The sequence below is a fragment of the Pinus tabuliformis genome, chromosome 1_2 (assembly GCF_031772625.1).
Source record: "Pinus tabuliformis cultivar Carrire ecotype Pingquan chromosome 1_2, CPIR1, whole genome shotgun sequence".
NCBI classification, from domain to species: domain Eukaryota; kingdom Viridiplantae; phylum Streptophyta; class Pinopsida; order Pinales; family Pinaceae; genus Pinus; species Pinus tabuliformis.
Window position 1 is genome coordinate 155,151,779 of NC_142298.1, and position 27,050 is coordinate 155,178,828.

Below are 27,050 nucleotides of genomic sequence, written 5' to 3' on the forward strand. Positions count from 1 at the left end.
GATCTCACAATTTGATGATGCCTTTGTTCTTGTTGCTTCTTAACTGCTTCAAATTCTTGACATAATCATAGGCTTCTTGTTCCTCTTCATTACTCCTTCCTGCTCCTGTAATCTCCCCCTTAGATCGTGCACTCAATTTCATATACTTTGTAATGTTTTAGGTTCTCCTTTTGAATTCACATTAGTGAAAAGAATTTGCAGGAACTATCCCTAACTTGTTTCTTAGATATTCAAACGATTATCTAGCAAGAGGCTTTGTAAATATATCTGCTATTTGTTCTTTTGCGGGTATGTACTCCATTTTCACTGTTTGCTCAGCCACTTGTTCTATGAGAAAGTGGTACTTTATAGGGATATGTTTAGTCTTTGAATGAAGCACAAGATTTTTTGAAATGCTTATTGCACTTGTATTGTCACATTTGATAGATATAGGTTCACTGAAATTTACCTTCATATCCTATAGTGTTTGTTTCATCCACAACACTTGTGTGCAACAAGTTGCAGCTGCTATGTATTCAACTTTTGTTGTAGATAGAGAAACTGATGATTGTTTCTTGCTTAACCATGCTACCAAAGACTCTCCTAGGTAGAATGCACCACCACTTGTACTTTTTCTGTCATCCACACAGTTGGCCCAATCCGCATTTGTGTATGTTGTCAATGTAAAGTCCTTACCTTTTGGATACCATAGTCTGTAGTCTGTAGTCCCTTTCAAATATATGAATATCCTCTTTGTTGCTAATAGATGATTCTGTTTAGGTGTTGATTGATATCGTGCCACTAGTCCGATTGCCAACATTATGTCTGGTCTAGAAGTTGTTAGGTATAGCAAACTTCCTATCATAGATCTATAAAGCTTCTGATCAACATCAGGCGATTCATCATCTGCACATAGCTTGCATCTAGTTTCCATGGGGGTTGAGACAGGTTTACAATCATCCATTTGAAATTTTTTGAACATATCTTTTAGGTATTTCTCTTGGGAAATAAATATGCCTCTAGACTTTTGTAGAATTTGCAGCCCTAGATAAAAGGTAAGTTCTCCAATCATTGACATCTCGAACTCAGATTTCATCTCTCTAGCAAACCATTTTACTAGATGATCTTTATTGTTGCCAAACATAATATCATCCACATACACAACAACAATCAGTAATTCACCTCCATCAGCCTGTATGTACAGATTACTATCAGCTCCTCCTCTCCTGAAAGACTGCTTTTTGAAGGTACTTGTCTGGTCTAGAGTACCATGCTTGTGGTGTTTGTTTAAGACCATACAATGCCTTCTTTAACCTACAAATATAGTCAGGTTTATCTGATAACAAAAACCCTTCAGGTTGTTCCATATAGACCTCTTCCTCAATTTCTCCATTTAGAAAAGCAGACTTCATGTCTATTTGTTATACTTTGATATCCTTGTAACAAGCAAAAGCCAAAAACATCCTAATTGCCTCCAATTTCGAAACTGGTGCAAAGATTTCTTCGTAATCAAGACCACCTACTTATGAGTACCCCTTGCATACTAGTTTGGCTTTGTTTCTCACAATTTGACCATGTTCATTCATCTTGTTTTTGAATACCCATTTTGTGCCAATGACATTCTTTTTTATTGGTCTTGGTGTTAGTTCCCAAATCTTATTTTTTTCGATTTGGTCTACCTCCTCATTCATAGCTTCTATCCAATATTTATGTTTACTTGCTTCGTCAAAATTCTTTGGTTCAATCTATGACAACATAGCAATATGAATTTGATCTACAAATTGCCTCTTTGTTTGCACTCCTTCACTTTTATCTCCAATTATTTGACTTGCAGGATGGTTCTTTTGCATGTGTCTTGAGGGATCTTTTGAATGAGCTTTTGTATCTTCTAAGTCTTCATCTTGTACTTCCTTTTCTTTATTGTCATGATGGTGATGATCTGGAGGATTAATAAAACCTATGCTTTTGTTCTTATCAGGTAGTTCTTCATCAAACTTTACATCTATGCATTCCACAATCTTATGCAACCTTTTATTATAGCACCTATATCCCTTACTTTTTGATGAATATCCCAAAAATATTCCTTCATCTGATCGAGCATCAAACTTTCCCAGCTTTTCATCATTATTTTTCATATAGCATTTACAGCCAAATACTTTAAAATGCTTGATTGATGTTGGCCTCCCGTGCCACAGCTCATAAGGTGTCTTATCACAGTTGGTCTGAGATGTGCCTTATTGAGAATATGTATAGTTGTATGTACCACTTCTGCCCAATAGATTTGAGAAATGTTTCTTTCTTCCATCATGGCTCTGGCCATTTGTTGAATGGATTTGTTTTGTCTCTCTGCAACTCCATTTTGTTGAGGTTTGTCTGCAATAGTATACTGTCATTTTATGCCAAGTTCATTACAAAGGTCTGCAAACTCATCTGAGGTAAATTCACCTCCTTTGTCTAACCTTAAGCACTTTATCTTGCACCCTATTTGGTTTTCTACTAATGCCTTGAATATTTTGAATTTCTCAAATGCTTCTGACTTATTTCTGAGAAATGTCACCTATGCAATTCTCAAATAGTCATCAATTATCAGCATGAAATATTTTTCTCCTCCTGGTGCTTTTGTTCTGGAAGGCCCGCACAAATCCATATGAACTAGTTGCAAAGGCTTAGTACTTGATAGTTTATCTTTGACTTCGAATGATGTTCGTGTTTGTCTACCCATTTGAAATGACTTGCAAATAGTTTATTAAGTCTTCTTTATAGTTGGTAGATCTCTAACTGCTCTCTTCTTACTGAGCTTGATAATGTGATCAAAATTGAGATGCCCCAATCTCTTATGCCATAGCCATGATTCATCTTGTTTGCTTATGTACCATTCTTCACTCTCTTCCTTCAAGATATATACATTATTCTCTGTTCGAACTCAATTAGCCAGAATCTTCCCAAATCAATTCTTCTTACATAAGCTCTACAATCTATGGTTTTATGTCTAAAATTTTTACAGCAGTAACAATATCCATAGAAAAAATATTTGTACCTAGTAGTGGATGTTGTTTGAGAATATAACCATCTTGACATTTGATAATCCTGTCTCTTGAAGAAGTATGGTCTGTGATAGTTTATTGTTTGATCATCCATTCTTTTTGTCTTATGTACTTTTCCGGAAGTGTTTCTTTGCAGTTGTTCATTTGATGTTGAAGTATTGCTCAATTTTTTGTTCTTTGATTGATGTGAGTTATCATTCTCTCCCCTAAAATCTTTTACAAAAGTGATTGTCCTTTTATCCTGTGCCTTGGATTCATTGGATTCTCTTCATAGCCTAACCCAATCTTTATGAGTGGAGACCTCTGAGCATTTAATATCACCTCCAGTGTTTCAGACCCTTTTATATGTTGAATTCATGTTTAATTCAGTTTGTGCCTTCTCTAGCTTCTTCTTCAGACTTACCACCTCTTCTTCCAATCTTTCACACTCCTGGCTTTTCTCTTTTATTTGTTGCATCAAAATGTCTTCCACCTTCTTTGCTTCTTCAAGTTCAACTTTCAACTTGATAATGTCTTCTGAATTTTATTCTTCTTTTACATATTTCAATAGGATCTCTTTCTGCTTTCTATTCTTTAGTTTAAGCCTTTCTATTTCATCTAGGGCACTGATCAACTCCCCCTCAAGATCTACCTCACCTTCCTCTTCTTCTTCATATTCCTGGCAATCTTTTTCTTCTTCAAAGGCCATCAACATGAATTCATTAGTTTCATCTTCACGAAAGGATTCATTGGAACTTTCAAATACACTACTATCTTCTTGAGCATAGAAGCTTTTTCTTTTAAATTCTCTCTTTCTGCATTTTATTAGACTTGTTCTTCTCTTTCCCTTTAGGCTAATTTTCTTCTTTCTTATAAGGACATTTTGAGGCATAATGGCACACTCTTCCACAATTAAAATGTCTTCCACCTTCTTTGCTTCTTCAAGTTCAACTTTCAACTTGATAATGTCTTCTGAATTTGATTCTTCTTTTACATATTTCAATAATCTCTTTTTGCTTTCTATTCTTTAGTTTAACTCTTTCTAATCCATCTAGGGCACTAATCAACTCCCCCTCAAGATCTACCTCATCTTCCTCTTCTTCTTCATATTCCTGACATTCTTTTTCAAGTTCTTCCAAGGCCATCAACATGAATTCACTGGTTTCATCTTCACAAAAAGATTCATTGGAACTTTTAGATACACTACTATCTTCTTGAGCATAGAAGCTTTTTTTTTTCTCTCTTTCTACATTTTAACTTGTTCTTCTCTTTCCCTTTAGGCTAATTTTCTACTTTCTTATAAGGACATTTTGAGGTATAATGGCCCACTCTTCCACAATCAAAACACTTAAATGGAAGTTTTCCTTTGTACTTACCTATACCTTTCTTCAACCTTCTGATACTTTTCTCTTCTTCTTCATCAGAACCAGAGCATGAACATTCCTTTGACTTGTCTGCCTTGAAAGTTGCCCCTCTAGTAGTTGCCTTCCCTTTTGGAATTCTCATCTCATATGTTGTCAAAGACCCAAGTAGTTGATCCATGTTCAAAGTCTCAAAGTTTGTTGTCTCTTCTATAGTCGAAACCTTAGCATTGAATTTAGAAGGTAATGACCTCAATATTTTTTGAACTATTGTAGTTTCTTTGATTGTTTCTCCTAGACCCATCATGACATTTACGACTTCATCAACTCTTAAAAAGAATTTAGCTATATCTTCATCTTCATTCATTTTTAAGGTCTCAAACTGCGTTCTATATACTTGTAATTTGGCCATATTTACTTTTTTATCTCCTTCATGAATATTTTCTAATTTAACCCAAATATCTTTGGTTGTCTCACAATGCATTATTTTAATAAATTCAAACTCACATAGACCACTCAAAAGTGCATTCATAGCTTTTGCATTAGCTATAAAATTCAGTTTGGCATCTTTGTCACTAGTCGTTTCCTTTGGTTCTTCATACACTACCATCGCAGCAGCCCAGACTTCTACTCCTAGGGACATTAAATATGTCTTCATTCTCACTTTCCAGCAAGCATCTTTTGTACCAGTAAATAGAGGGGCTTTATTTGTTGAGCATCCTTCTTAACTAGCCATTTTACTGACTTAGGACCTCCTTCTAGTTGTTAGATTATTGGACTCCTCTTGCAAGTGTCAGAGAGAGAAATTTGCAGATATATTAATCAAGAATTCAAGAACATTCACACAACATTCAAGAACCAACACATGAAGACACCAGATATAAGTGAAATCTCGGAAGGGGAAAACCACAAATTTTAGGCTAAAAGTGATGTGAAGGCAAGCTAATACTCCTTATTACATCATATTTTTGTAGGCTCCAACCTACAAGAGGCTCCTACCTCAAAGGGAGCTCCAACTCCCATAACTTTTCTACAGGCTACAACCCACAGGAGGCTCCTACCTCAACAGACTATAACATGTTCTTTATCAAGCTACAACATAGAAAGGGACAGCAATCTCTCAATCACAATATCAAGTCAAAAGTGTTGGTTACCTGATATACAATTCTATTGTCAAGTCTACTGTAAATCTTTACTACTTCTCCTTTTCAACTTTATGCCTCTTTTGTTGTTGCTCATCAACTTTCTCATACAGACTGTTTCACTTCAAAATTTCTCTTTCCATTCAACAATGTATATTTTATAAGCAAGTCTTATTGGTTGTTTGTATTCTTTGCAGGAATATGAAATGAAGCATTGTCTCTTGGCCTTCTAAAACTAATCACAAGCTTGTATTAAAAGAGGCAAATCAGATTTGTATTATCTTGTATCATACATTTTTCTATTTAATGAAAGCAAATATTTTTCAGCTTGTGTCTCAATATTTTATGTTCCATTTGACAATATTCAACCTTCACATTGATTATCATAGCCTTTGCACTTCACATCACTTTCAGCGTTTACAATTACATCAACGACATTCATCAACATTAAACAATCAGCTTAATGACAACAAGTTTCCTTATCATGACCATTTGACATCAAAGCCAACATTACCAACATTACTCATTGTATAACATGTAATGAATGTTCCTAGTGAGGGAATTCTTATAACTCTCCATCAAACTCCACTTATCATTGAGTAAGTAAATGTTGAAATTTTGATACCTAGGGTATCAAATTTTGGCCTCCTTAGCAACAAACTTGGCTTATCTATCACATCCTTGACTCCATATGCCTAAAGGACAAGGCACTAGTCCAAGTCTTTGGTGATCATCTCAAAATTTTCTCCATAAATTTATCTCCTTAAATTCGGTCCTTTTAAGGCTAGAGAGAAAACTAGGGCTTGGAGCGAAATTTTAGGTAGGATGATTTTTGGTGGCTTGAGAGCCTAAACATCAGGAGGTAGGTCTTGGCTACTTAACCTATCATTTTGGTGGGAATGCACTCAAATTTCATCTATAAAATTTGTTGCCCTAAGTGGGAAACCCTAGTTTCTTCTCCTTCAACTTGAGGACTTTCTTGAGGGTTTCAAGAACCTTGTCTTAGTTAAATATCATTGTAAGAAACCCTTTCCCTCAAGCCTTGACCTTGTGAATACTTATCACCATCGAAAAATCTCAAAACCCTAGGTCTTGAGCCTTCTTTCCTAGGGCTTTCCTTTGAGAGTGTTTTGCTTCTTTGAAGCCTTGAGGCTTGAACCATTATTGAGTCTCTCTTGTGAATGAGCTCTAGCTTGATCACTTTGTGCCTTATACCTAGCATATCTATTTTAAGTGATCTCCTTCTTACCGAGACTCCTATTGGTGAAAGTCCGTAAAGAGCAGGGGGTTTGAGCTGAGGTGATATTTGGCCTCTACTCCGTTGTTAGCACTTGGCCTAGCTTTTGTCTTGTAGGGTTTCTGTCTCCAAGGCCTACTAGATTTTGTGGTAACAAGGCACACCCTCATCTTTAATGACACATGCAAAGGTATTTGGGAAGCAGAGGATGACAATGCACCTACCAAGTCCACATTAGATAAAGAGCCTATCCATTTGGGAGAACAAGGGCAACAAAGCTTTCTCTTCAACTCCCTCTAGTTCTAGAATGACTTTCTCCACATGATCCTTAAGTTCATCTCTTCCAAAATAAGTAGTATTTTGGTATTCCAAGATCTGAAATGATGGCACCATCCAACCTATCTTCAACTCTAAGATTTGGTGCCCCCAACACCTCCCTTTATGATATTCCCGAGCAACCTTCTACCTGCATCCCCTCCCCCTCGAGTTCCACCTTTTCTCTAAGCGAGACATTAGGCAAGCAGTTAGAGCTATGTGTACCAACAAAGCAACTGATGAGGAAGGGCTGCAGGCCAAATTCCTTAAGCATGGTGTCCCATCCCTTGATTCACATATCACCGATTTATTTAATCGTGTGATATACTCAGGGTTCCCCCCTCCTAGATCAAACACATTATCCATCCAATCCACAAATTTGGGAGCATATCTAATCCAAACAACTACCGAACTATCATGATGGATCATACATTCTCCAAGCTTTACACCATATTTCTACACAAGTGGCTCTCTGAGGAGCTACTTCGAGTCATTATTGAGGAGGCTCATCATTGCTCTTTGAAGGTTTACAGTTTCAATGTAGACTTCACGAAAGCTTTTGACACAAGACCAAGGGAGGTATTATTTTAGAGATTTACGACATTGGCAACTCTGACACCCTGTTGGAAGCTATCATTGAACTATCAATCAATCCTGGGACGCCTCAAAATGGAACACGGCCTTTGTGACTTCATCAAGAGTACCATCGGGGTAAAACAGAGGTGCCCCATCTCACCGACCCTCTTTCAGATTTATATCAATGAGTTGGAGTCTTTCCTCCATGCGCCTATCCAAGAGGGGCATGGTTGCCTTCTACATCAAGTGTTAACTTCCTTGCTCCTATTTGATGATTTGGTCATCTTGGCCTCTACTCCCCAAGGCTTACAGAGATAGATCATTGCATTGGCTAGCTTTTGTGACCTCTGACAACTGATGATCAACCTAGGTAAACTAAGGCTTTGATCTTCAATGCATCAAAGAGCAGTCTTACAAAATTACATTTCTACTATCAAGGGACAAATATTGAGATCACCACAGCTTACACTTATCTAGCAGTCCAGTGCACGAGACCTCAATTAGGGCTACAACAAGCCTTCCAACCTTGACTTAGTAAGGGTATGGTTCACTAGCCCTCCTCGAGAGAGTGTTTCCAGGGGCAGTTTCAAGACATTTCAAGTAAACTCTACCTCATGGAGGCAATTATTGGACCTACAACTCTTAATGGCTCTAAGATCTAGGGATCAAGCTTGTTGTAGATAGACTGGACTAGACTAGAGAGAGTATGGACCTTGATTCTAATCACATCATCAAATGTCAGCAAACAATTATGCAACTTATCTAGGAAAAGTTTGACACCCACCCTTTCTACCTCAAGGTCATTTTCCATTTGGTTTCCTTCCTTCATAGAGTTTCATCTCTTAGAGACTCTACCACCGATAGAGAAAAGTATCCCTACCTTGCACTTTGCTCCAAAGGGGCTCTTGCTTCAAATCCTCCCTTAGGTCAGGCACGAGGTTGGTTCTAAAAGGTGTGTTGGCTTCTCTAGTGGATTACTCTCTCCCTAGAGTGCCCGCCCCATTCGAATTATCCCTTGATGCGTCGTGTCATATCTTGTCGACTAGATAAGTACTGAAATAGGCCATCAAAGAAGACATCTACGACTTGTACACTCAAGATACCTAGACGTTGCCTCTGACAAGCCTAGGCTCGCAAATGTCCTTCTATCTAGAGTACTTTCTGGAGCTACGAGATGGCATCATTGTCCGCACCCCTTATATGTATAGGCATTGGTTGCACTCATTCAAGATCCCTTCGGGAGAACTTCATGTCGGCTCCCATCGACTCTGGATAGAGATAGATCACCATATACCTTGATCTTATGTCGAACTTCAACCTTGAGGTTCGAATTTTGACGAACCTTAAAAAAAAATTGAGGTTTAACAAACCTCATCGAACCTTATAGCCATTGACCAAGTCCATAGATCAAAACTCATAACCTCATGTCACAACTCAAGCTTGTAATCTATCCTTGTCATTCCCATGTTCATGATAGCATTTTTATGTTTGTTGATGTTGATATCTTACTATTTTATCCTATATTTCATTTTAAAGTTAATATATGTATATATATAGAAAATGTATATAGACGAACCTAATAGAGAACCTCATCAAAAAATTCAAACTCGAATGAAACATAATCATTATCGAACCAGAACTCAAACCCGAACCATGTGACTTAGCCTTGATCTAATATGATCTTCCAAGCATGCCACCTTCAAGAGACTGATGAAGATGCACCTTATTTTTCAGTGTTCCCTATACTATGAGATTAGATGATGCTATCATTACCTTTATAGATACTCAAGGAGCTCCTTCTCTACTTTCTTTCAATATCAAGACCAAAGATGCTTAGCCTTCTTCAAAAGGGAAATCTTTTGCCAAAAATCTTAGCTCCTGCAAACCATGCCTCACCTTGAGATGACTAGAATGATCACTTCATATTTCCCTATTGATTCATCAGATCAAAGCAACAAATGGAAAACAAAGTTCCAAAATGCACCAGACAACAAAATGGTGAGACCCCAAATTTCTCCTCATCCTCCCCCTCAAGGAGGCCAGCCGATCTTATCAAGAAAGGATCGTCAATACTCATCCGTACATCAAGCCACACATTCTTAGAGTGCTAGAGAGATTAGCTCCAAATAGTGTCAAAGTAGAGTATCTCCATCCCATCAGACTGCCTCCCAACCCCAGAGGAGCACGTAGAGATACATTCCAAGTTTACTTCTTCCGACCTTAGATGCTAAGAGCATCTCTCGCTCATATATTCCTCTCTCTCTCTCTCACCCTCTCTCTCTTGGCAGGTTCTTGAGTTTCCCAAACTCACTTGGTATTTTGTAACACCGTACCTTTGTCACAGTTGTATACATATATACATATGTTATGGTGTTATTCCTATGTAGGTTGCTTTCTTTATATTATTTTTGACATTTCCAGGAGTTATGCTTGCACTCTCACATTGTATTCATATTGGTTGTACTCTTCAATCTCGTTGACCTACTTTCATGGTTATTCAACGGACATTAATATAGTTATCTTATCTTACCTTATCTCTATCTTGTTGTATTTATGCTTTTCCAAAACCCTAATCTGATCTTGAGATGTATGGTTGAGATTTAATCTAGTCTAAGTCGATAATGCATTAAATGCATTTCATTACATTCAACTGAAAAATATAAGATATTTCAGTTACAAAATAGAATTGATGACCATTTTTCCTAGGTAGTCACCCTAAAAATGTCTCGAACCACCACTTCTTGCACATTCACACTAAACCTATGCAAGAAGTTATTGCTCAAGCTACATTTCTCAATATAGAGAGAGATGCAATAGTTTTGTCATTGCATCCTCCAAGAGACAACGAGCACTCATGGCTTGTGTTCGCTATCTCACAGGTTGAAAAGCCTCCAGAGCTAGAGTGGGGGAATGTTGGGTGGGAACCCTTTGTTACTATCCTAGAACCAGGTATGGATGGATGGCAGATGGCCCTGAGGATAGAGATAACATGCCTTTCAATGCCAGCTTAATCCCCTCTGCTACTTAATTTATGTTTTATTTATGTTGGAATTCACAGACCAGCTGAAATAAGACTGAGAATTTTTTTTGGTTGTACTTGTACATGATTATTGAGCCAAGGCAATTTTGTGCTTGGCTATAGACTTTTTGGTTTCCTAGGTTCCAGGTATCATTAGTTTGTGGTATTTGCTTAGCGGCCCACTTTTTTGGTATGAAGATATTTTGATCATAATAATAGTTAAAGGAAACATTTTATTTGTTAAAAAAAAATAGACATTAAGCATATACAGTAAATGCCTACATGAACTAACACCTCATTCTAAGATTACAACAAAGAAAAAACATATAAAAAAACAGTCATTAAGCATAGTGTAAATGCCTAAATGAAGAGAACACCTGATTCCAAGACTACGACTTAGAAAAACGCCCATTCATCTGCACAGAAATAAGTTGGTACTGTGGATGTTAGACAACTGTTGAAAACAAGAAGCGTGTTACTACACCCTTGTCTTAGGAAGAGACTTGCAGAGTAAGCATACAGAAACTGCGACTATTTATTGTCAATTTCTTTTGCAATTCTAGCAATCCATCTCATTGCAACTAGAAATGGAATATACAATTCAAAAATATGAAGAAGAAGAGGCACAGGAAGCCATATGTGTCTTTGTACAAAGTGACTTGCAATCAATTGGTCAAACGTCATATAGGCATTGCTCAGATCTGATATGTTTAACTGTCAAGGTAATGTTGAAGAATGTAATAATATAGAAGAGGATGCGGATAGGAGAGAGAATGAAGGCTTTGCATGCAAACACAGTATGAGATACAATAATTTGTAGAAGACTGTTTGGAAAGGTAAAGTGACCCTGCTTGAATAGTTGTTAATTTGTAAGCACGGACTTCAAATGTATCAATACTTTCCAAAAAGAAGAAAAGCTAAAAACATGAGAAAAAAATATTAAAAGAAATTGGAACATATTTAGGAAACAATCTTTAAGCTGATTCAGCTCAAATGGCAGATCGAACACCTTGCAAATGGTAGGTAGTGGGTTCAACTCTTACAATCAACACCAGTAAGGGAGTGTGGTGTTGATTTGGGGTAGCATCGGATGTGCTCTAACCCTCAAATTTTGCAGGGAGGCTTGGGCATAGGTATTCCAAAGATCCCAGAAAGCATTTTGGGAAATTCCACCCAGAAGTGATTTTATTAAAATAATTAATATTTTTAATGGGGCTCCTAAGTCTAAACTTAGGAAAATTAAAATATTAATGGGTATTAATCTAATTAGGGATGAAACTTCTAGAAAAAGCCACGGATCAAGCCAAAACGATCTGAGCCTTTGATTAAAATGTAATCTAGGTTGTTGATTGTCCAACAGGAAGATATAAAAAGGGGTTTGAGGGCCATTTGGAAAACACACAGAGCGAGATCAAAAAATCGTTTTTTTGAAGTAAGAAGTTCTCAGGAGAAAAAATCGATTGAGGAGATCTCTTGCAGCAGAGAAGCAGGGATAGTTGGGTTGGAGGATCTTCTCTAAAACCCCGAATACTCAGCAGAGAGGCAGAGATACACCAGTGGAGGCCTCGCAAACCCAGGGAGGACTGACGTTGGGCCAGGAGGGCCCACGCAGTGCTTGACGCAGTGCCAGAAGGGCCAGCGCGGGGGAAGAGTTGTCCTCCTGCAATCTGAAACTTGTCGGGGAGCAGCCGGATCAGCCGGGAAGTTTGACGTCAGAGCTCCCGGAGGCAGTGAGACCCAGCGCAGAGCCTCAAAGAGCTCCACGCAAGCCCATGCAGTTACTGCGAAGGGGCAACACAATTGTCGCTGGAGATAGTCAATTCAATTGTCGGATCAGAGGGATTTGTCAGGTGAAGTGAGGTAATCTCACTAAGCTTTCTACCAGTGTCTTTTTCTCTGTAACTGTATTGTCGAAAGGGCATCCAGAGTTGTATTCAGAATTATTGCTTAATAATAATAAACCCTCAGAGTTGCTACAGCAGTTTTCCCGCATTGGGTTTTTCCAGGGAACTTTGACCAAAAATAACGGTGTCATGTGTTGTATTTTCTTTCTTGCTCAATATCTTGTTTCCGTATAATAATTAATTAAGTGAAGGCCGCAGTAGTATTTACTTTGATATTTGTCGTAACACACAGTAAATAACTTGTCTAGATTAACAAGTAGGAGAAGTAACATCAGTTGCTGTAGTAGGAATTTCGGTGTAGGAATTTTCACATGGTATTGGAGCTGCAGGTGAAGCAAGAAGAGCAGAGCCGGTAGATCCAGCGATGAGCAAAAAAGGAAAATCGAAAAGCTATAGGAGGCAATAGCTTGAAACCATAGAGAGTTTGCGCAATTCTTAGCTGGAGGGCTGAAATTTCGCAGTCTCTCTCCGAGTGAGTCGACGGAGAGAAGGGCTTCCAGATCAAGTTTTTGTCAGGGCAGAGGGAGCAACACTGAAGCCTCAGCATGAGGAGAAGCTGGTGGGATGCAGATTTTTTTGCAGGCAATTTGTTGGGCAGAAAATCGTCAAAAGAAAGAGGAGAAGCACGGTTAAGGGAATTTCTTCCTCAGAGAATACCTAGCCAAGGAATCCAATTCTCTAGAGTTGAGTAGAAACAAGGAGCAACAATTTTACTAGCTCCAGCAGGGAGTGCATAGGTTAGCCCAGCAGAAGCGCAAAGGAGAGAGGAGGCTATTCGACATTTCTATTTGGTAGAGATGGCAGTCGCATCTCCAGAAGGGAGGTGGGGAGATTTAAAGTTGTAGTTCAAAAGAGCTACAGATGGGCAAGATCCTTGAGGAGTCCACCTCTAGGATCCTTTCCTTGCTACGGGAGCCCGTAGCAGGATGGACTAGTGTTGAATGGTGTCGGGGAGACAGTTGCAGTGGCTAGGAGCACCATAGTTTGAGCAACGCAAAGCAGAGTTGGCAGTAGTGCAGATGGCATAGAGCAGAGGTCATAGCAGCGCAGTAGATTCAGACGGACAGCGTAGAGACTAGCAGCAATCAGGCTCCAGCATTCACGTGGTATCATACTGAACACAATTAGTTCAATAATTTTGGATGTTTTTCAGTTGCTACTCTCAACAACTGAGTTGCAGTACGGATGCAGTGTTAGCAGTGGCAGTGCTAGCAGTATAGGAGATGCAACATTTGAGAGGGAGATGTAGTACAGATGTAGCATTGGCAGTGGCAGTGTCAAAGGCAGCAGTACAGTTGCAGCAACAATACAGTTGCAGCAGCAACACGGTGGCTGGTGGATAGCATGTCTGACATCAGCAGCGCAGGGACGACGCTTCAGAGTCAGAGCAATATGCAGTAACAGTGTATCGCTGGAGCACATTCCTCGCTAAGAGGGAGTGTTGATTTGGGGTAGCATCGGATGTGCTCTAAGCCTTAAATTTTGCAGGGAGGCTTGGGCATAGGTATTCCAAAGAACCCAAAAAGCGTTTTGGGAAATTCCACCCATAAGTGATTTTATTAAAACAATTAATATTATTAATGGGGTTCCTAAGTCTAAACTTAGGAAAATTAAAATATTTAAGGGTGTTAATCTAATCAGGGGTGAAACTTATAGAAAATGCCACAGATCAAGCCAAAACAATCTGAGCCTTTGATTAAGATGTAATCTAGGCCGTTGGTTGTCCAACAGGAAGATATAAGAAGGGGCTTGATGGTCATTTGGAAAACACACAGAGAGAGATCAAGAAATTGATTTTCTGAAGTGAGAAGTTCTCAGGAGCAAAAATCGATTGAGGAGATCTTTTGTAGCAGAGGGGCAGGGATAGTTGGGTTGGAAGATCTTCTCTGGAACCCCGAATACTCAGCAGAGAGGTAGAGATACATCAGTGGAGGTAGCGCAGACCCAGGGAGGACTGACGTTGGGCCAGTAGGGCCCACGCAGTGCTTGACACAGTGCCAGAAGGGCCAGCACAGAGGAAGAGTTGTCCTCCTGCAAAATTCTGAAACTTGTCGGAGAGCAGTCTGGAAGGTCGATATCAGGCTCTAGGAGGCAGTGAGACCTAGCGCAGAGCTGATGTAGAGCTCCACGCGTCCCACGCAGTTACTGAAAAGGGGCAGCGCAGTTGTAGCCGGGGATAGTAAGTTCAGTTGTCGGATCACAGGGATTTGCCGGTTGAAGTGAGGTAATCTCACTAAGTTTTCTGCCAGTGCCTTTTTCTCTATAACTAGATTGTTGGAAGGTCTTCCAGAGTTGTATTCAGAACTACTGCGTAATAATAATAAACCCTCAAAGCTGCTGCACCGGTTTTCCCGGATTGGGTTTTTCCGGGGACTTTTGTCCAAAAATAACGGTGTCATGTGTTGTATTTTCTTCCTTGCTCAGTATTTTGTTTCCGTATAATAATTAATTAAGTGAACGCTGCAGTAGTATTTACTTCGATCTTTGCCGTAGCACACAGTAAATAACTTGTCTAGATTAACAAGTAGGAGAAGTAACATCAGTTGCTGCAGTAGAGATTCCAGTGTAGGAATTTTCACGTGGCAAGGTGGTCCGTTGCACCTGGCTGTAGATCAGCAAAGCACAGAGTTCAAAACCCTCTCTTTCTATTTCTACATTAAAATATAATGAAATAATTATCGATAATATAATCTTTGTCCATTTCTCTTTTTGTCTTGGTTTAATATAAATAACAGCTTTTTTTCTTTTTTGGCAGATATTATTCTTCAAAGTTCAAACATATTGTATTCCTCAACTAACATAATTTTGAGTTTTAGTATAAATTTACTGTAAAAATAGGTATTGTTATCATTCTCACAGTTCTACATAATTTTCAAATTATTTTGACAAATTTGCATTACTGGCAGATAAACAATTATTTTGAACAAGGGTATGTATCTATACACCATAAGTATTTGGATGCTTGTGTTTGTGTATAGATGCAACGGCACCATACCCATTTTCTGCAAGTCAAACCTACAAATCGTGTCCAATTATATTCTATCATCAATGGCTCGTTAAAAAGGTAAGGTTCTTCTGACAAATACTTCAACAAATTACCCATTCATTGAGGAAACTCAAATAAGCACAAAATTTGGGTTAAAAAATTACAGTTTCAAAGCAAGATTTTGCATTATGATCACAAAAAACTATAGACATTACAAGTAGCACCCATGCTCAACATGCCTCCTTTAACTGAAACAGAATTAGTGTTTTCCAGGCTGTCAACACCAGAAATTACCATTTTATCTTATGCGTATGTGCATCGAAGCGGGCAAGCTGATCTAATTGAGGAACATTAGAGTGCTCAGAATGTTCTGGAATTCTCCACAAAGCAGCTCCATAATCACCCACTGTTAATGTTGCATAAAAAAGGAGACAATGAAGAACTCAATAGGAAATACTCTGGCAACTTCATTAAAGATTATTAGTATCATTCTTGTTTAGCAACCCAGGATGAATGATGAAAAATCAAAAGAAAATTCACATTCAGTAATATTCCAACTTGATTCCTATTGAAAAGGACTCATGAAGACCTAAATAACATCTTGTTAAGAAAAGCCCCTTTCAAACTATTATATTCCAAGAAATGTCTATAATGCTGAACACAAAACAAGCAGGCCAAAATAGTCAGGAGTTGCATTACGGCAGAAAAATGAAAGGGACCCTCCTAAAACAAAATAATCTGCAACCTCAAAGAAGAAAAGTTTCCTTGTACCTGAAGCATAAACTGTAGAAAAAATATGAAAATCAAAGGGGCAAGCTGAAAGGTCCCAAATCTCTTGCGGATGTGAATAAAATCCTTCACAAGTGAGTTCTGAACTGGATGATGAAAGCTGGATAAGATGGACCTGCACCAACAACTTTCATTATGGCATATCATATAAAATGACGATAGCTTCAATTTAGCATGTAAGTGGGGCCCCAGCTACCTGACAAAGGGGCAATACAAAATTGGCGGTGAGGCCTAGTACATACAGTTTCTTTTTGTATTTCTTTACAAACCATCTTTATCAACAAATATTTATGAAGCCACTAGTCGAAACTACACTACGAGAATTACATACCATTAAAATGAAAGCACCAACCTGCTAACGATTGTTTGTCAATACAGTTGAGGTTGTCAAATTTCAAAATAAGTACCATATTCATAAGAAACAATGTTGCATAAATTCTTACACCAAAAATTAGTCCTTGGTGAAGCTGAGATCTTGCTTGTACAGTGCATCTGTAGTGAATGTTACCCCTCATATAGCATGAGGATTTTGTTCCACATTGAAGACCTGCCCAAACAGGTTGCATTTGGAGTATGATGACCGTTGAGCCATATTTTCACTATTTGAATGCCCCCATGTATCATTGATTATCATTCAGTTGGCATCCTTATTGCACATGTTGATCTGATGGAGCTCCTGGCTTGATAAGAGGCATTTTACTTGTGCAGACTCTCCTAGACACTTCCCTTGTGATAATTTATATTGACCAATCCACAAGTGCTGAGGTGTCCTAGTGAGGGTGATTCATGGGTGTTACCCCCTCATGTAGGCTGTAGCATGAGAATTTTGTCCCAGATTGAAGACCATACACATGCAGCTTGCACTTGGAGTATGATGGTAATTGAGATGGAGACCTACATGTTAGTAATTAATATTCAGTTGGATTATCTTCATACATGACAGACAGATACAAAGTTGTTTGATGGAACATCATGGCTTACTGAGGGGAATTTTGCTAGTGCACACACATTCTTAGACACTTCCCTCAAGACAATCTCATCATTGACAATTTTGGTGGGTATTGAGGCATCTTTAGGAGACTTGTCCACTTGCACACTTGTTCATCTATTGTTGTTGCCCCCTAGAGCACATTTCTTTGGAGATTGCATTTAGTGGTTGGGTGAGGATGCACCTTGGTTGAATGGTGTTCACTACCTTTACCATTGGTTTATTCATCATGGTTCATGGCTTTCTAGTGCAGAGCTACCTTCATGCATACATTTTGAGGATGATTAAGCCTCCCAACGGCTATATTGTTTGCACATTTTGCTTAGATGGAGGAGCAACTTAATTGATGTGGATATTTAAGGCATGGCCATGACTTATTGAGATGGTTGATTCTTTGGATCATGGGAGCGCTCTCTCTCTGTCATGGTTGGTGGCACAAATATGGATAAACCCTAATTGCCTTTCACACTTTGCTAGAGCATTTTTACCTCTTTGTCAATGGATTTGAAAGGAGTTGATGATTTTGGTTGATGGTTTTACCTCGTCGCACATGGTATTGATTATTCTACCTATTTAGGAAAGAGATTGTAATGTCCCCCATTTCTTGAGCACAGAGCTACTATTTCCACTCACCTAACTGTCTCCTTTAGGCTAGTGAGAAGGAAAATTATCAAGAAGACCATGAGAGATTTGCCCAATTTTAATACTATTATAAATAAAAGGGGCAAATTATGATAATTAAAAAGGCGCAAAAAATATTTTATTAAAAAGGGGCAAAAAGTCACTTAGGAAAAATGGCTTCATCAATAAAATAATAATAAAGGGAGTTCTAGAAGCTTGGAGAAAACTCATAAGAGGAAGATGGCCATTCCTTGATCATTCTATGTTGTGATTTCTCATTGTTATTGGATTGGAGCTCAAACAAGTTTCAGACCGAGGGTTTCAAACGAGATCCTCACACCAGTTTCGATGGATTTCATTGCCACCATATCTATCCAATTTCGGTGGATACCTTTGCCACCCTATTTGGGATTCCATATTATTGCTAACCTTGTTGCAGGTGGATTGGAGCAAATTTATTACTTAATTGCAGGAGGAAACTTTCTCTAGAAAGTTGAGTTGATTCATTCATTGCCATTCTTTCAGGAAGCCAAGTTCATACTTGTTTTGAAGAGTCACATGGATTGGGTAGTTTCGCAAATGCATGCGGGCTACGTTGATTGTTAATAAATGTTGAATCATCAATTAATAACAGTCGATGTTTGTTTTGTAGGATCCTTTGGCATCACGTGAAATCGAAAGATTACTTCCCAACAAATAGAACTAAGCTTACCACAAAGGTGTTGTCCCAACTTGGACGGTTGAAGAAAAAAATGTGATTCTATAATAGATTTTGTTATTTTTAAGGGATTGCTTTGTTGTGCAGATGGAATTTTGTACAGGAGCAGGCGACACTCCTAGCGTGGAGAGGAGCTAATCTGAGCGGGAAAAAGATCTAATGGATATCCCAAACTTGAATATGAGTTTTATTTTATTATCTGTTGCTTTTAAATTAGTAATAAAATCTTTGAATGTAAGTAACTACAGGATCATACATTTCGTAGTCACCCTTAAAATATTCGATCAGTTGATCTGTTCAATCTTGTTTGTACAGGTGTCAAAATGCTTGCTGCGGAGATTATAATGTTTTTATTCCAAAAACTGTTATCCAACAGATGCAAACTGATGTTGTCTAATTTTAAGGGGCTTTGTCCAATTCTTTTCTAGGGATTATGTAATGAATTTGGGAGATGAGAACTCTGTATCATTATGAAAAGAAGGATAGCAAATGCATATGGGATCGATAGGTAGTTCTACAGGATGACTGGGAGCTTAGTATGTTGTTGTTGTAGCTAGGGATCTCTAAAACCAAGGGAAAGGATTGCCATCTTTCCTTTGTTTCTTTTGTCTTTGTAAACTGTGTTTTTCAAAGGAGATGAAAGGGAGGCTTTACCTGCACTTTTAGGTGTCATTACCTGAACATAAGGGAGGCTTTATTGCATTCATTTTTCACGTGTTCAAATCGTATGAGTAGGATGTCTCTATACTTATGCAGTTTGAATATTTAATCAAATTGATATTCGGTGCATGTCTGTAGCTTAAATGTTAATCTGATTGTGTTGAATGACTGCAAATCTGATCTAGTGCTTAAAGCAATATTCAGGGAGATAAAGAGAACGTCTTGTGTTATTTTCCTAAAATATTCATGTGCTTATATATATTGTTATAGTTTGAATGTCTTTAAATTATTAACGATATCATCTTTCTTTAAGCATTAGCTCCCCTTTTAGTTTATTCCCATGGGATTAGATTAGATTAGTTTCAATTTAATAGATTAGTTTAAATTTCTTTAGCTTTGTTGAATTTAGTCATTAAAATCATCTCTTAGTATTCATTGCATCTAGATAAATTTGTCAGTGATTTAGATCTACATTGCATTTAGGTCTTAGAACCCATTTGCACTTAACAATTTCTTTGTTGTTAAGGAAGAAACATCTAGCTAACGGAGCCTCAAAACTTGTCGGGAGCGGGTATTTAAAAGACTTAGGTTGTGCGAAGAACTTCGGTCTAGACCACATCCCCTTGTTGACATATGGTCCAAAAGGCTCATCAACAACCACTGCTAGCATGACAGCAATAGCTGTGAGTCTAAACTACATTGTGTTGTTGGAAGATTTGTGGATTTGTGAATCTGGTGTTGATTTGGGTAGCATCGGATGTGCTCTAGCCACAAAAATTGGTGGAGAGGCTAAAGCACATGAGATCTTCAAGACCCAGAAATGGTTTGGGCAGATTCTAACCGTTTTGGGAGATATTAAAATAATTAATATTTTCAATGAAGTTCCTAAGTCTAAACTTAGGAAAAATAAAATATTAATGGGTATTAATATAAAACTGGGTTAGAAGGGTCCAAAAGTCATGGATCAAGTCAAATCTAATCTTAGCCATTGATTAGATATTTAATCTCAGCCGTTGAATTGTCAACGAGAAAAGTATAAAAGAGGCTTGAGGGTTAGATGGAGAACACACTGAGTTGATCAAGAATTTGATTTTCTGGGGCAGGGCTTGCTGAGAAAATCGAAGGAGTGATCAGAGTTGCAACTGAGGGGCAATGAATACAGTAGCAGAGAGGCAGAGATAGTAACGGGAGCATTAGCGCAGAAGCCGGGAGAGGGTTGACGTAGAGCCATCTAGAGGCCACGCAGAGGCAGCTAGAGGCCACGCAAAGGCAACCAGGAGCTACGCAGAGCCTGAGGAGGGCCAGCATGGGAGATGCATTGGCTCCAGAGGCTGACGCAGAGCCCCAAGAGGCTGACACTGGGAGGTTTCGTGGGGCAAATTGGAGCCGTAGAGCTGGATAGGGTGACCCAGTCCCTATCAGGGTGACAAAGAGCAGCAAAAGTGTTGTAGTGTTGCTATGGGATCGTTCATCCAATGATTTAGCCGGAATATCTGTCTCCGACTAAGAGGTACTACTACCGGGGGAATTCTCTGTTGGGTGAGCCATTTCTGGCACCCAGATTGTATTCTGAAACTACTTAATAATAAAACCCTCTGATAGTTGCACCATTTTTCCGCATTGGGTTTTTCCGAGGACATTAGTAGAAAAACAACAGTGTCACTTGTGCTTGTTTTTTCCCCTCAGTTGATGATCTGTATGTGTTGAGACTGTACTTGTATTTATTTTCAGTATTTACATGGTAAATAACTTGTTAATTAACAGAACAAGTAGGAAGAAATAAATCAGATAGTACAGGAAGAATTTCTAACGGATAGACTGAGAAATTGCAACATGGTATCAGAGGGTGGTTGTAGATCACAAGGTAACTAAGGGCATCAGCCGAGCAGAGTAGCAACAACAGAAACACTTGTCCCAAGTGACATAAGTTGTTCCTAGCAGAAAGAAGCAAGGAAAGGGTGACGCAGAGAGCCTACATCATCAGTTCGAGCCAGGAAGAGGATCAGCGCTGAGGCAGAGAGGAGCAAACCTGACCTACACAGTGCCCGGTCATCTTTCTCAGTCAAGAAGGATCAACGCTGTGGCCAAGAGGTTCAGATTGTGCCAGCGCTGGGATTGCGCAAAGCCTAGAGGCTCTAACCTTCAAATTGCTGAGGCATAAGAGGTTGTGAGTAAGTTACGGAGCAAAGCTAGTGGGGTGTTGTGGTCAGAAAAATACCTAACAAGGCAAGACCAAGGAGGAGGGAGGTGGTGCCAAGGATTTCTAGCCAAGAAATCCGGATCAGTAGTGCGTTGCACTAACGAACGGAGTGGGGCATCTCGACATTGGCAGAAGGGTTTCCAGGAGGGAAATCGAGGCTCAGAGGGAGTCACACCGAGAACTTCCAAGAGGGAAGTAGAAAGAGTTGCACGAGGAGTAGCAAAATGGCAGTGAATGGACTAAGAGATCAGGATAGACTGGACGGAGCTTCGAACTTCGTAGTCTGGAAGGCCAGGATCTTGGCCATTCTAGACAGGCATCGTCTCAAGCACTTTGCCTTGAAAACGATAGTGATCCCAATTGACCCGACTGAGAACGAAAAGTACAAAGATGCAATGGTGAGGGCTAAGTGCATCATCCTTGACGGGGTCAAGGATCATGTGGTGACACAAATTGCCGAGAAGAATACGGCAAATGAGATGTGGGATGCCCTGAAGAAGTTGTATCAGCATACTTCCGTGCAAAGGAAGATGTTACTAGAAAATCGGCTGAGGTCATACCAGATGCAGAAGGGGGAGCAGATAGATCACTTCCTTAGTCGATTGACGAAGATCCGAGATCAACTGACTTCCATAGGGGCCATGCCGAATGAGGAGATGTTGGTGAGGACCGCGTTGAATGCAATCTCAGACGATTGGGAGGTATTTATCAAGAGCTTGCTGGGCAGGTCGACCCTTCCAGAATGGGAGGAACTGCGGGCATCTCTTCGTCAAGAAGAAATCAGAAGGCTGACCAAGGCAGGAAGCAGCGACAAGGGGCTCAAAATCAAGGAGGAAGAGGAGGATGTTGCCCTAACATATGCGGGAAAGCAGGAGAAACGGAAGAAGAAGGACCTCTCCAAGGTCAAATGCTTCCACTGTGGGGAATTGGGTCACTATGCGAGCCAGTGTCCGAGGAAGAAGAGCAAGGGAGAGGCTTCTAAGACCAAGGCTGCGCCAGCAAGGGCAGAGAAAGAAGTGGAGACAGATGATGATTATGCCATGAGTGCTCATGCGCCACTTGAGAGAAAGTGGGGAGACATCGAGTTGTAGTCAGACGGACTACAGGCGATGAGGGGCAAGATCCTTGAGGAACCTAACCTCTTGGATTATAACTTGCTAGGGAGCCCCGAAGAGGAGTAAAAGGACTGGCGGATGTTGGTAGAGACGAATGAGGATGGAGCTACAGTGCAAGAGTCCTGGGGCAGTGTGAGGCAGCAATGCGAGATGCATGGAGTTGTTGCAGCAGCGCAGAGGTCTGTAGAGGGAGCACTTGTCAGTGACAGAGGGAGCTTCAGCATCGGGAGTGTTTCTAGCCTAATGGAGACGTCAGAGTTGGGAGATCAATTACTTACTTCTCAGTAACTGAGTTGCAGTGCAGCAGTTAGCAGTGGCAGTGCTATGGGCAGCACGATGCAGCATGATGAGAGGGGATGTAGTGCAGATGTAGCAGTGGCAGTGGCAAGGCCATGGGTAGCAGAACGGATGCAGAGGGAGCTGTCGTACAAATGCAGCAGTGTTGAGAATGTTGGGCAGCAGGCCTAGCATCCACACAGGGACCAATACTGGATGATTAGGGTGATACTCAGTGAGGAGTATTACTAGAGCACAGTCCTCGCTAAGAGGGAGTGTTGATTTGGGTGGCATCAGATGTGCTCTAGCCACGAAAATTGGTGGAGAGGCTAAAGCGCATGAGATCTCCAAGACCCAGAAATGGTTTGGGCAAATTCTAACCGTTTTGGGAGATATTAAAATAATTAATATTTTTAATGGAGTTCCTAAGTCTAAACTTAGGAAAAGTAAAATATTAATGGGTATTAATATAAAACTAGGTTAGAAGGGTCCAAAAGTCATGGATCAAGCCAAATCTAATCTTAGTCGTTGATTAGAGATTTAATCTCGGCCGTTGAATTGTCAACGAGAAAAGTATAAGAAGAGGCTTGAGGGTTAGCTGGAGAACACACTAGGTTGATCAATAATTCGATTTTATAGGGCAGGGCTTGCTGAGGAAATCAAATGAGTGATCAGAGTTGCAGCTGAGGGGCAATGAATACAGTAGCAAAGAGGCAGAGATAGTACCGTGAGCATCAGCGCAGAAGCCAGGAGAGGGTTGACGTAGAGCCAGCTAGAAGCCACGCAGAGGCGGTGAGAGGCCACACAGAGGCATCCAGGAGCTGCGCAGAGCCTGAGGAGGGCCAGCATGGGAGATGCAAAGGCTCGAGAGGCTGACACAGAGCCCTGAGAGGCTGACGCTGGGCCAGAGAGGCTAACGCAGAGCCTAGAGGCTGACGCTAGGAGATTTCGTGGGGCAGATTGGAGCTGGAGAGCTGGATAGGGTGACCCAATCCCTATCAAGGTGACAGAGAGCAGCATAAGTGTTGCAGTGTTGTTGTGGCATCGTTCATCCAGTGATTTAGCTGGAATATTTGTTTTCGACTAAGAGGTACTACTATCGAGGGCATTCTCTTTTGGGTGAGCCATTTCTGGCACCTAGATTGTATTCTGAAACTGCTTAATAATAAAACCTTCTAATAGTTGCACCGGTTTTCCGGCATTGGGTTTTTCCGGGGACATTAGTCCAAACACAACGGTGTCACTTGTGCTTGTTTTTTTCCCCTCAGTTGATGATTTGTATGTGTTAAGACTATACTTGTATTTATTTTCAGTATTTACATGGTAAATAACTTGTTAATTAACAAAACAAGTAGGAAGAAATAAATCAGATAGCACAAGAAGAATAGATAACAGATAGACTTAGAAATTCCAACACTATGTACTTGTTGAATTGGTTTTATATTTGTAGTATTGCTAGGGGAATCAATTATTCTTGTTTACATTGTTTGTGCACTCAATGTCATCATTGTTTAAAAGGTGGAAGAAGTACTATGCTACTTTCCTACCAGCGTTTTGGGTTTATTTGAGAAATGTTGCAACAGGAATTACTTCTATCAGTAGAAAGAGTGAACGCAAAATCCTTGTGTGTTTTTAAAGACTATAACAAGGTATTTGAAGATTATAACTACTTTCCTACCAGCTTGGAGGGTTTATTTGAGAAATGTTGCAGCAGGAATTACTTCTATCAACAGAAAGAGTGAACGCAGAATCCTTGTGTGTTTTTAAAGACTATAACAAGGTATTTGAAGAGTATAACAGAAACTTCACAAAGGTGATCATGGAGTATGAGCTTTAGCAGAAGCAGAAAAGGAAAAAGGAAATTACAAACCTATAGAAGGCAGAACAGCGGTGGAAGACAAAAGAAGCACAACTACTGAACAAAATCCTAACAACCATGTTGCAGATAAAGGTCAGACAATGGTTAAAGGTGAAGGCTATGATCCAACCACCAAAGATGATTAGGGAGAAATTGCTTCCGTGGAAGATTAACAAGATGCACCAATAACATCAACTCCTAGTTACTACCTTCATCAGCAGGCCATTGTCTCAATGAAAATGGAAGCCTTTAATATATGTTTTCCTCTGAAGTTAGCTTGTACAATCTACAATTGCAAGACTCGTAGTCATTATGGTGATGATTGTTGGAAATTATGGTAGCCATGGTCAGTATTTTCATCTTGAAAAAGGAACTAAAAATTTGAATTTTTAAATTTGCCTCCAAAATATTTCAAGTCGGCCTCATGATGTTTAAGTCGGCTAGGCCCCTCCAAGAGGCACCCATTCGACCCCCTCCTCAAGTCTATAAATAAGAAACATTTGCCCCTCATTTGCACACATCGAATGGGTCTTATGCATCTCTAATCCAGCGAAATTACAGGGAGGTCCAAAATTTCAAGAGGCCGAAATTTCAGGGAGGGCTGAAATTTCAGGAACTTGGTTTTTGACATGGCACTTGATCATGATTTTGGTTACTGATTTGGCTATTATTCTGCTATTGTTATTTATGATGTATTGATGAATCTGGAATCTCTCTCTCTCTCATAAGGAAGGCCTTTTTCTAGGTTTCCCCTTATGGGTTTTGCCCTAGCTGTGAGCCTAATCTCTGTGTCTTATGTCTCATGGTTTCTTGATGTCTTTACTGTGATTTTCTACTGCTCATTTATGCTTGTGAATGATTTTCTTATAACTGTTTAAAGAAGTAATTAGATAATGCTAATGATAATTTGATGTCGTGAAGACAAGGAAGTTGTTCTAAGTTATGCCCTAGATAAAATCAACTTTGAATAGTAGTTTATAGCAGTTTGAATGACTAGTATAGGGAAGGTCGAGGTCAAAAGTAGCAAGAAAACCTTGGTTGGAACATATTCGATTGTGAAAATTTATGAACTTAACACATCAGAAATCCCTACTGCTATTTCTGGTTTATTATCTCCTACTTGTCATTTACATTAACAAGTTATTTAATCATATAAATATTGAAATAAAAGCAATAAAAGCCTTTACAAATATACAAATCAGCAATTGAAATAAACTGAGACAACACAAGGGACACCGTTATTTTTGGACAATCGTCCCCCGAAAAACCCAATGCGGGAAAACCGGTGCAGCAAATGAGGGTTTTATTATTATGCAGATTTCTGAATACAACTAGGGTGTCAGAAATGGCTCACCCTTCAGAGATTATCCTCGACAGAAGTACCTTTCTCTGGAGACAGATATTCCAGCTAATCAACAACTGGATGATTGGTCCCACAATGACTTCGATTGTTCCTCAGCTGGAGAGCGAAAGATGCTCCAAGCTATTTTTTGGAACTGTGTCACCCTTCAAGGACTGCGTCACCCTCCTACGGCTCTGCGTCAGCTGATCAGCTCTCAGTCTGGCCCACGAAATCACCTCAGTGTAGTCTCTTCAGCCCAACGTTAGCTTTGCAACCTTCTGTGTTGCCTACGTCAGCCTCTTGGCCCTCTGCGTCCTCTACGCTGGCCTTCTCAGCCTCTGCGTCAACCCTTGCTGCCTCTGCATCAGCCTTCCTAGGCTCTACGTTGTCTCTCTGGCACTTTCTCTGCCTCTCTGATATGTATTCTCAGCCTCCTGTCGAACTGCCCCTCACTACAACAGATCACTAACTCGATTTCTCAGCAAACCCTGCCCCAGAAAATCGAATTGACTGATCAACTTGGTGTGTCTCCAACTGACCCTCCAGCATCCTCTTATACTTTTCCTGTTGATGATTCAACGGTCAAGATTAAGTCCTTAATCAACCGCTAAGATTAGATTTGGCTTGATCCTAGTTATTCAGAACTTTCTCACCCATTTTATATTAATACACATTAATGTTTTAATTTTCCTAAGTTTAGACTTAGGAACCCCATTTAAAATATTAATTATTTTAATATCTCTCCATCCGGGTGGAATTTCCACAAACGATTTATGGGTCTTGGAGATCACATGTGCCTTAGCCTCTCCACCAAATTTCATGGCTAGAGCACATTTGATGCTACCAAAAATCAACATCGATGACATATTTGAGCCAGAAAGGACAGCAAGTCTCAAAGTGTGGTTCTGTGCATGCGAAGGCAATCTATCTATGTTTTAGAG

The 27,050-nt window shown here is 39.7% G+C and overlaps 1 protein-coding gene across 2 annotated transcripts in view; it reads right to left on the minus strand.

Moving 5' to 3' along the window:
• LOC149204972 (WD repeat-containing protein DWA2-like) overlaps window positions 1-27,050 on the minus strand; it is a 370,061-nt gene that overhangs the window by 297,180 nt on the left and 45,831 nt on the right. For both annotated transcript variants that reach the window (XM_089394856.1, XM_089394857.1), the window contains exons 3-4: window positions 16,314-16,446; window positions 15,837-15,948 (exon numbers count right to left, since the gene is read on the minus strand). In XM_089394856.1, the coding sequence (XP_089250982.1) occupies window positions 15,837-15,948; window positions 16,314-16,446 (245 nt within the window). The remainder of the gene's footprint in view (window positions 1-15,836; window positions 15,949-16,313; window positions 16,447-27,050) is intronic.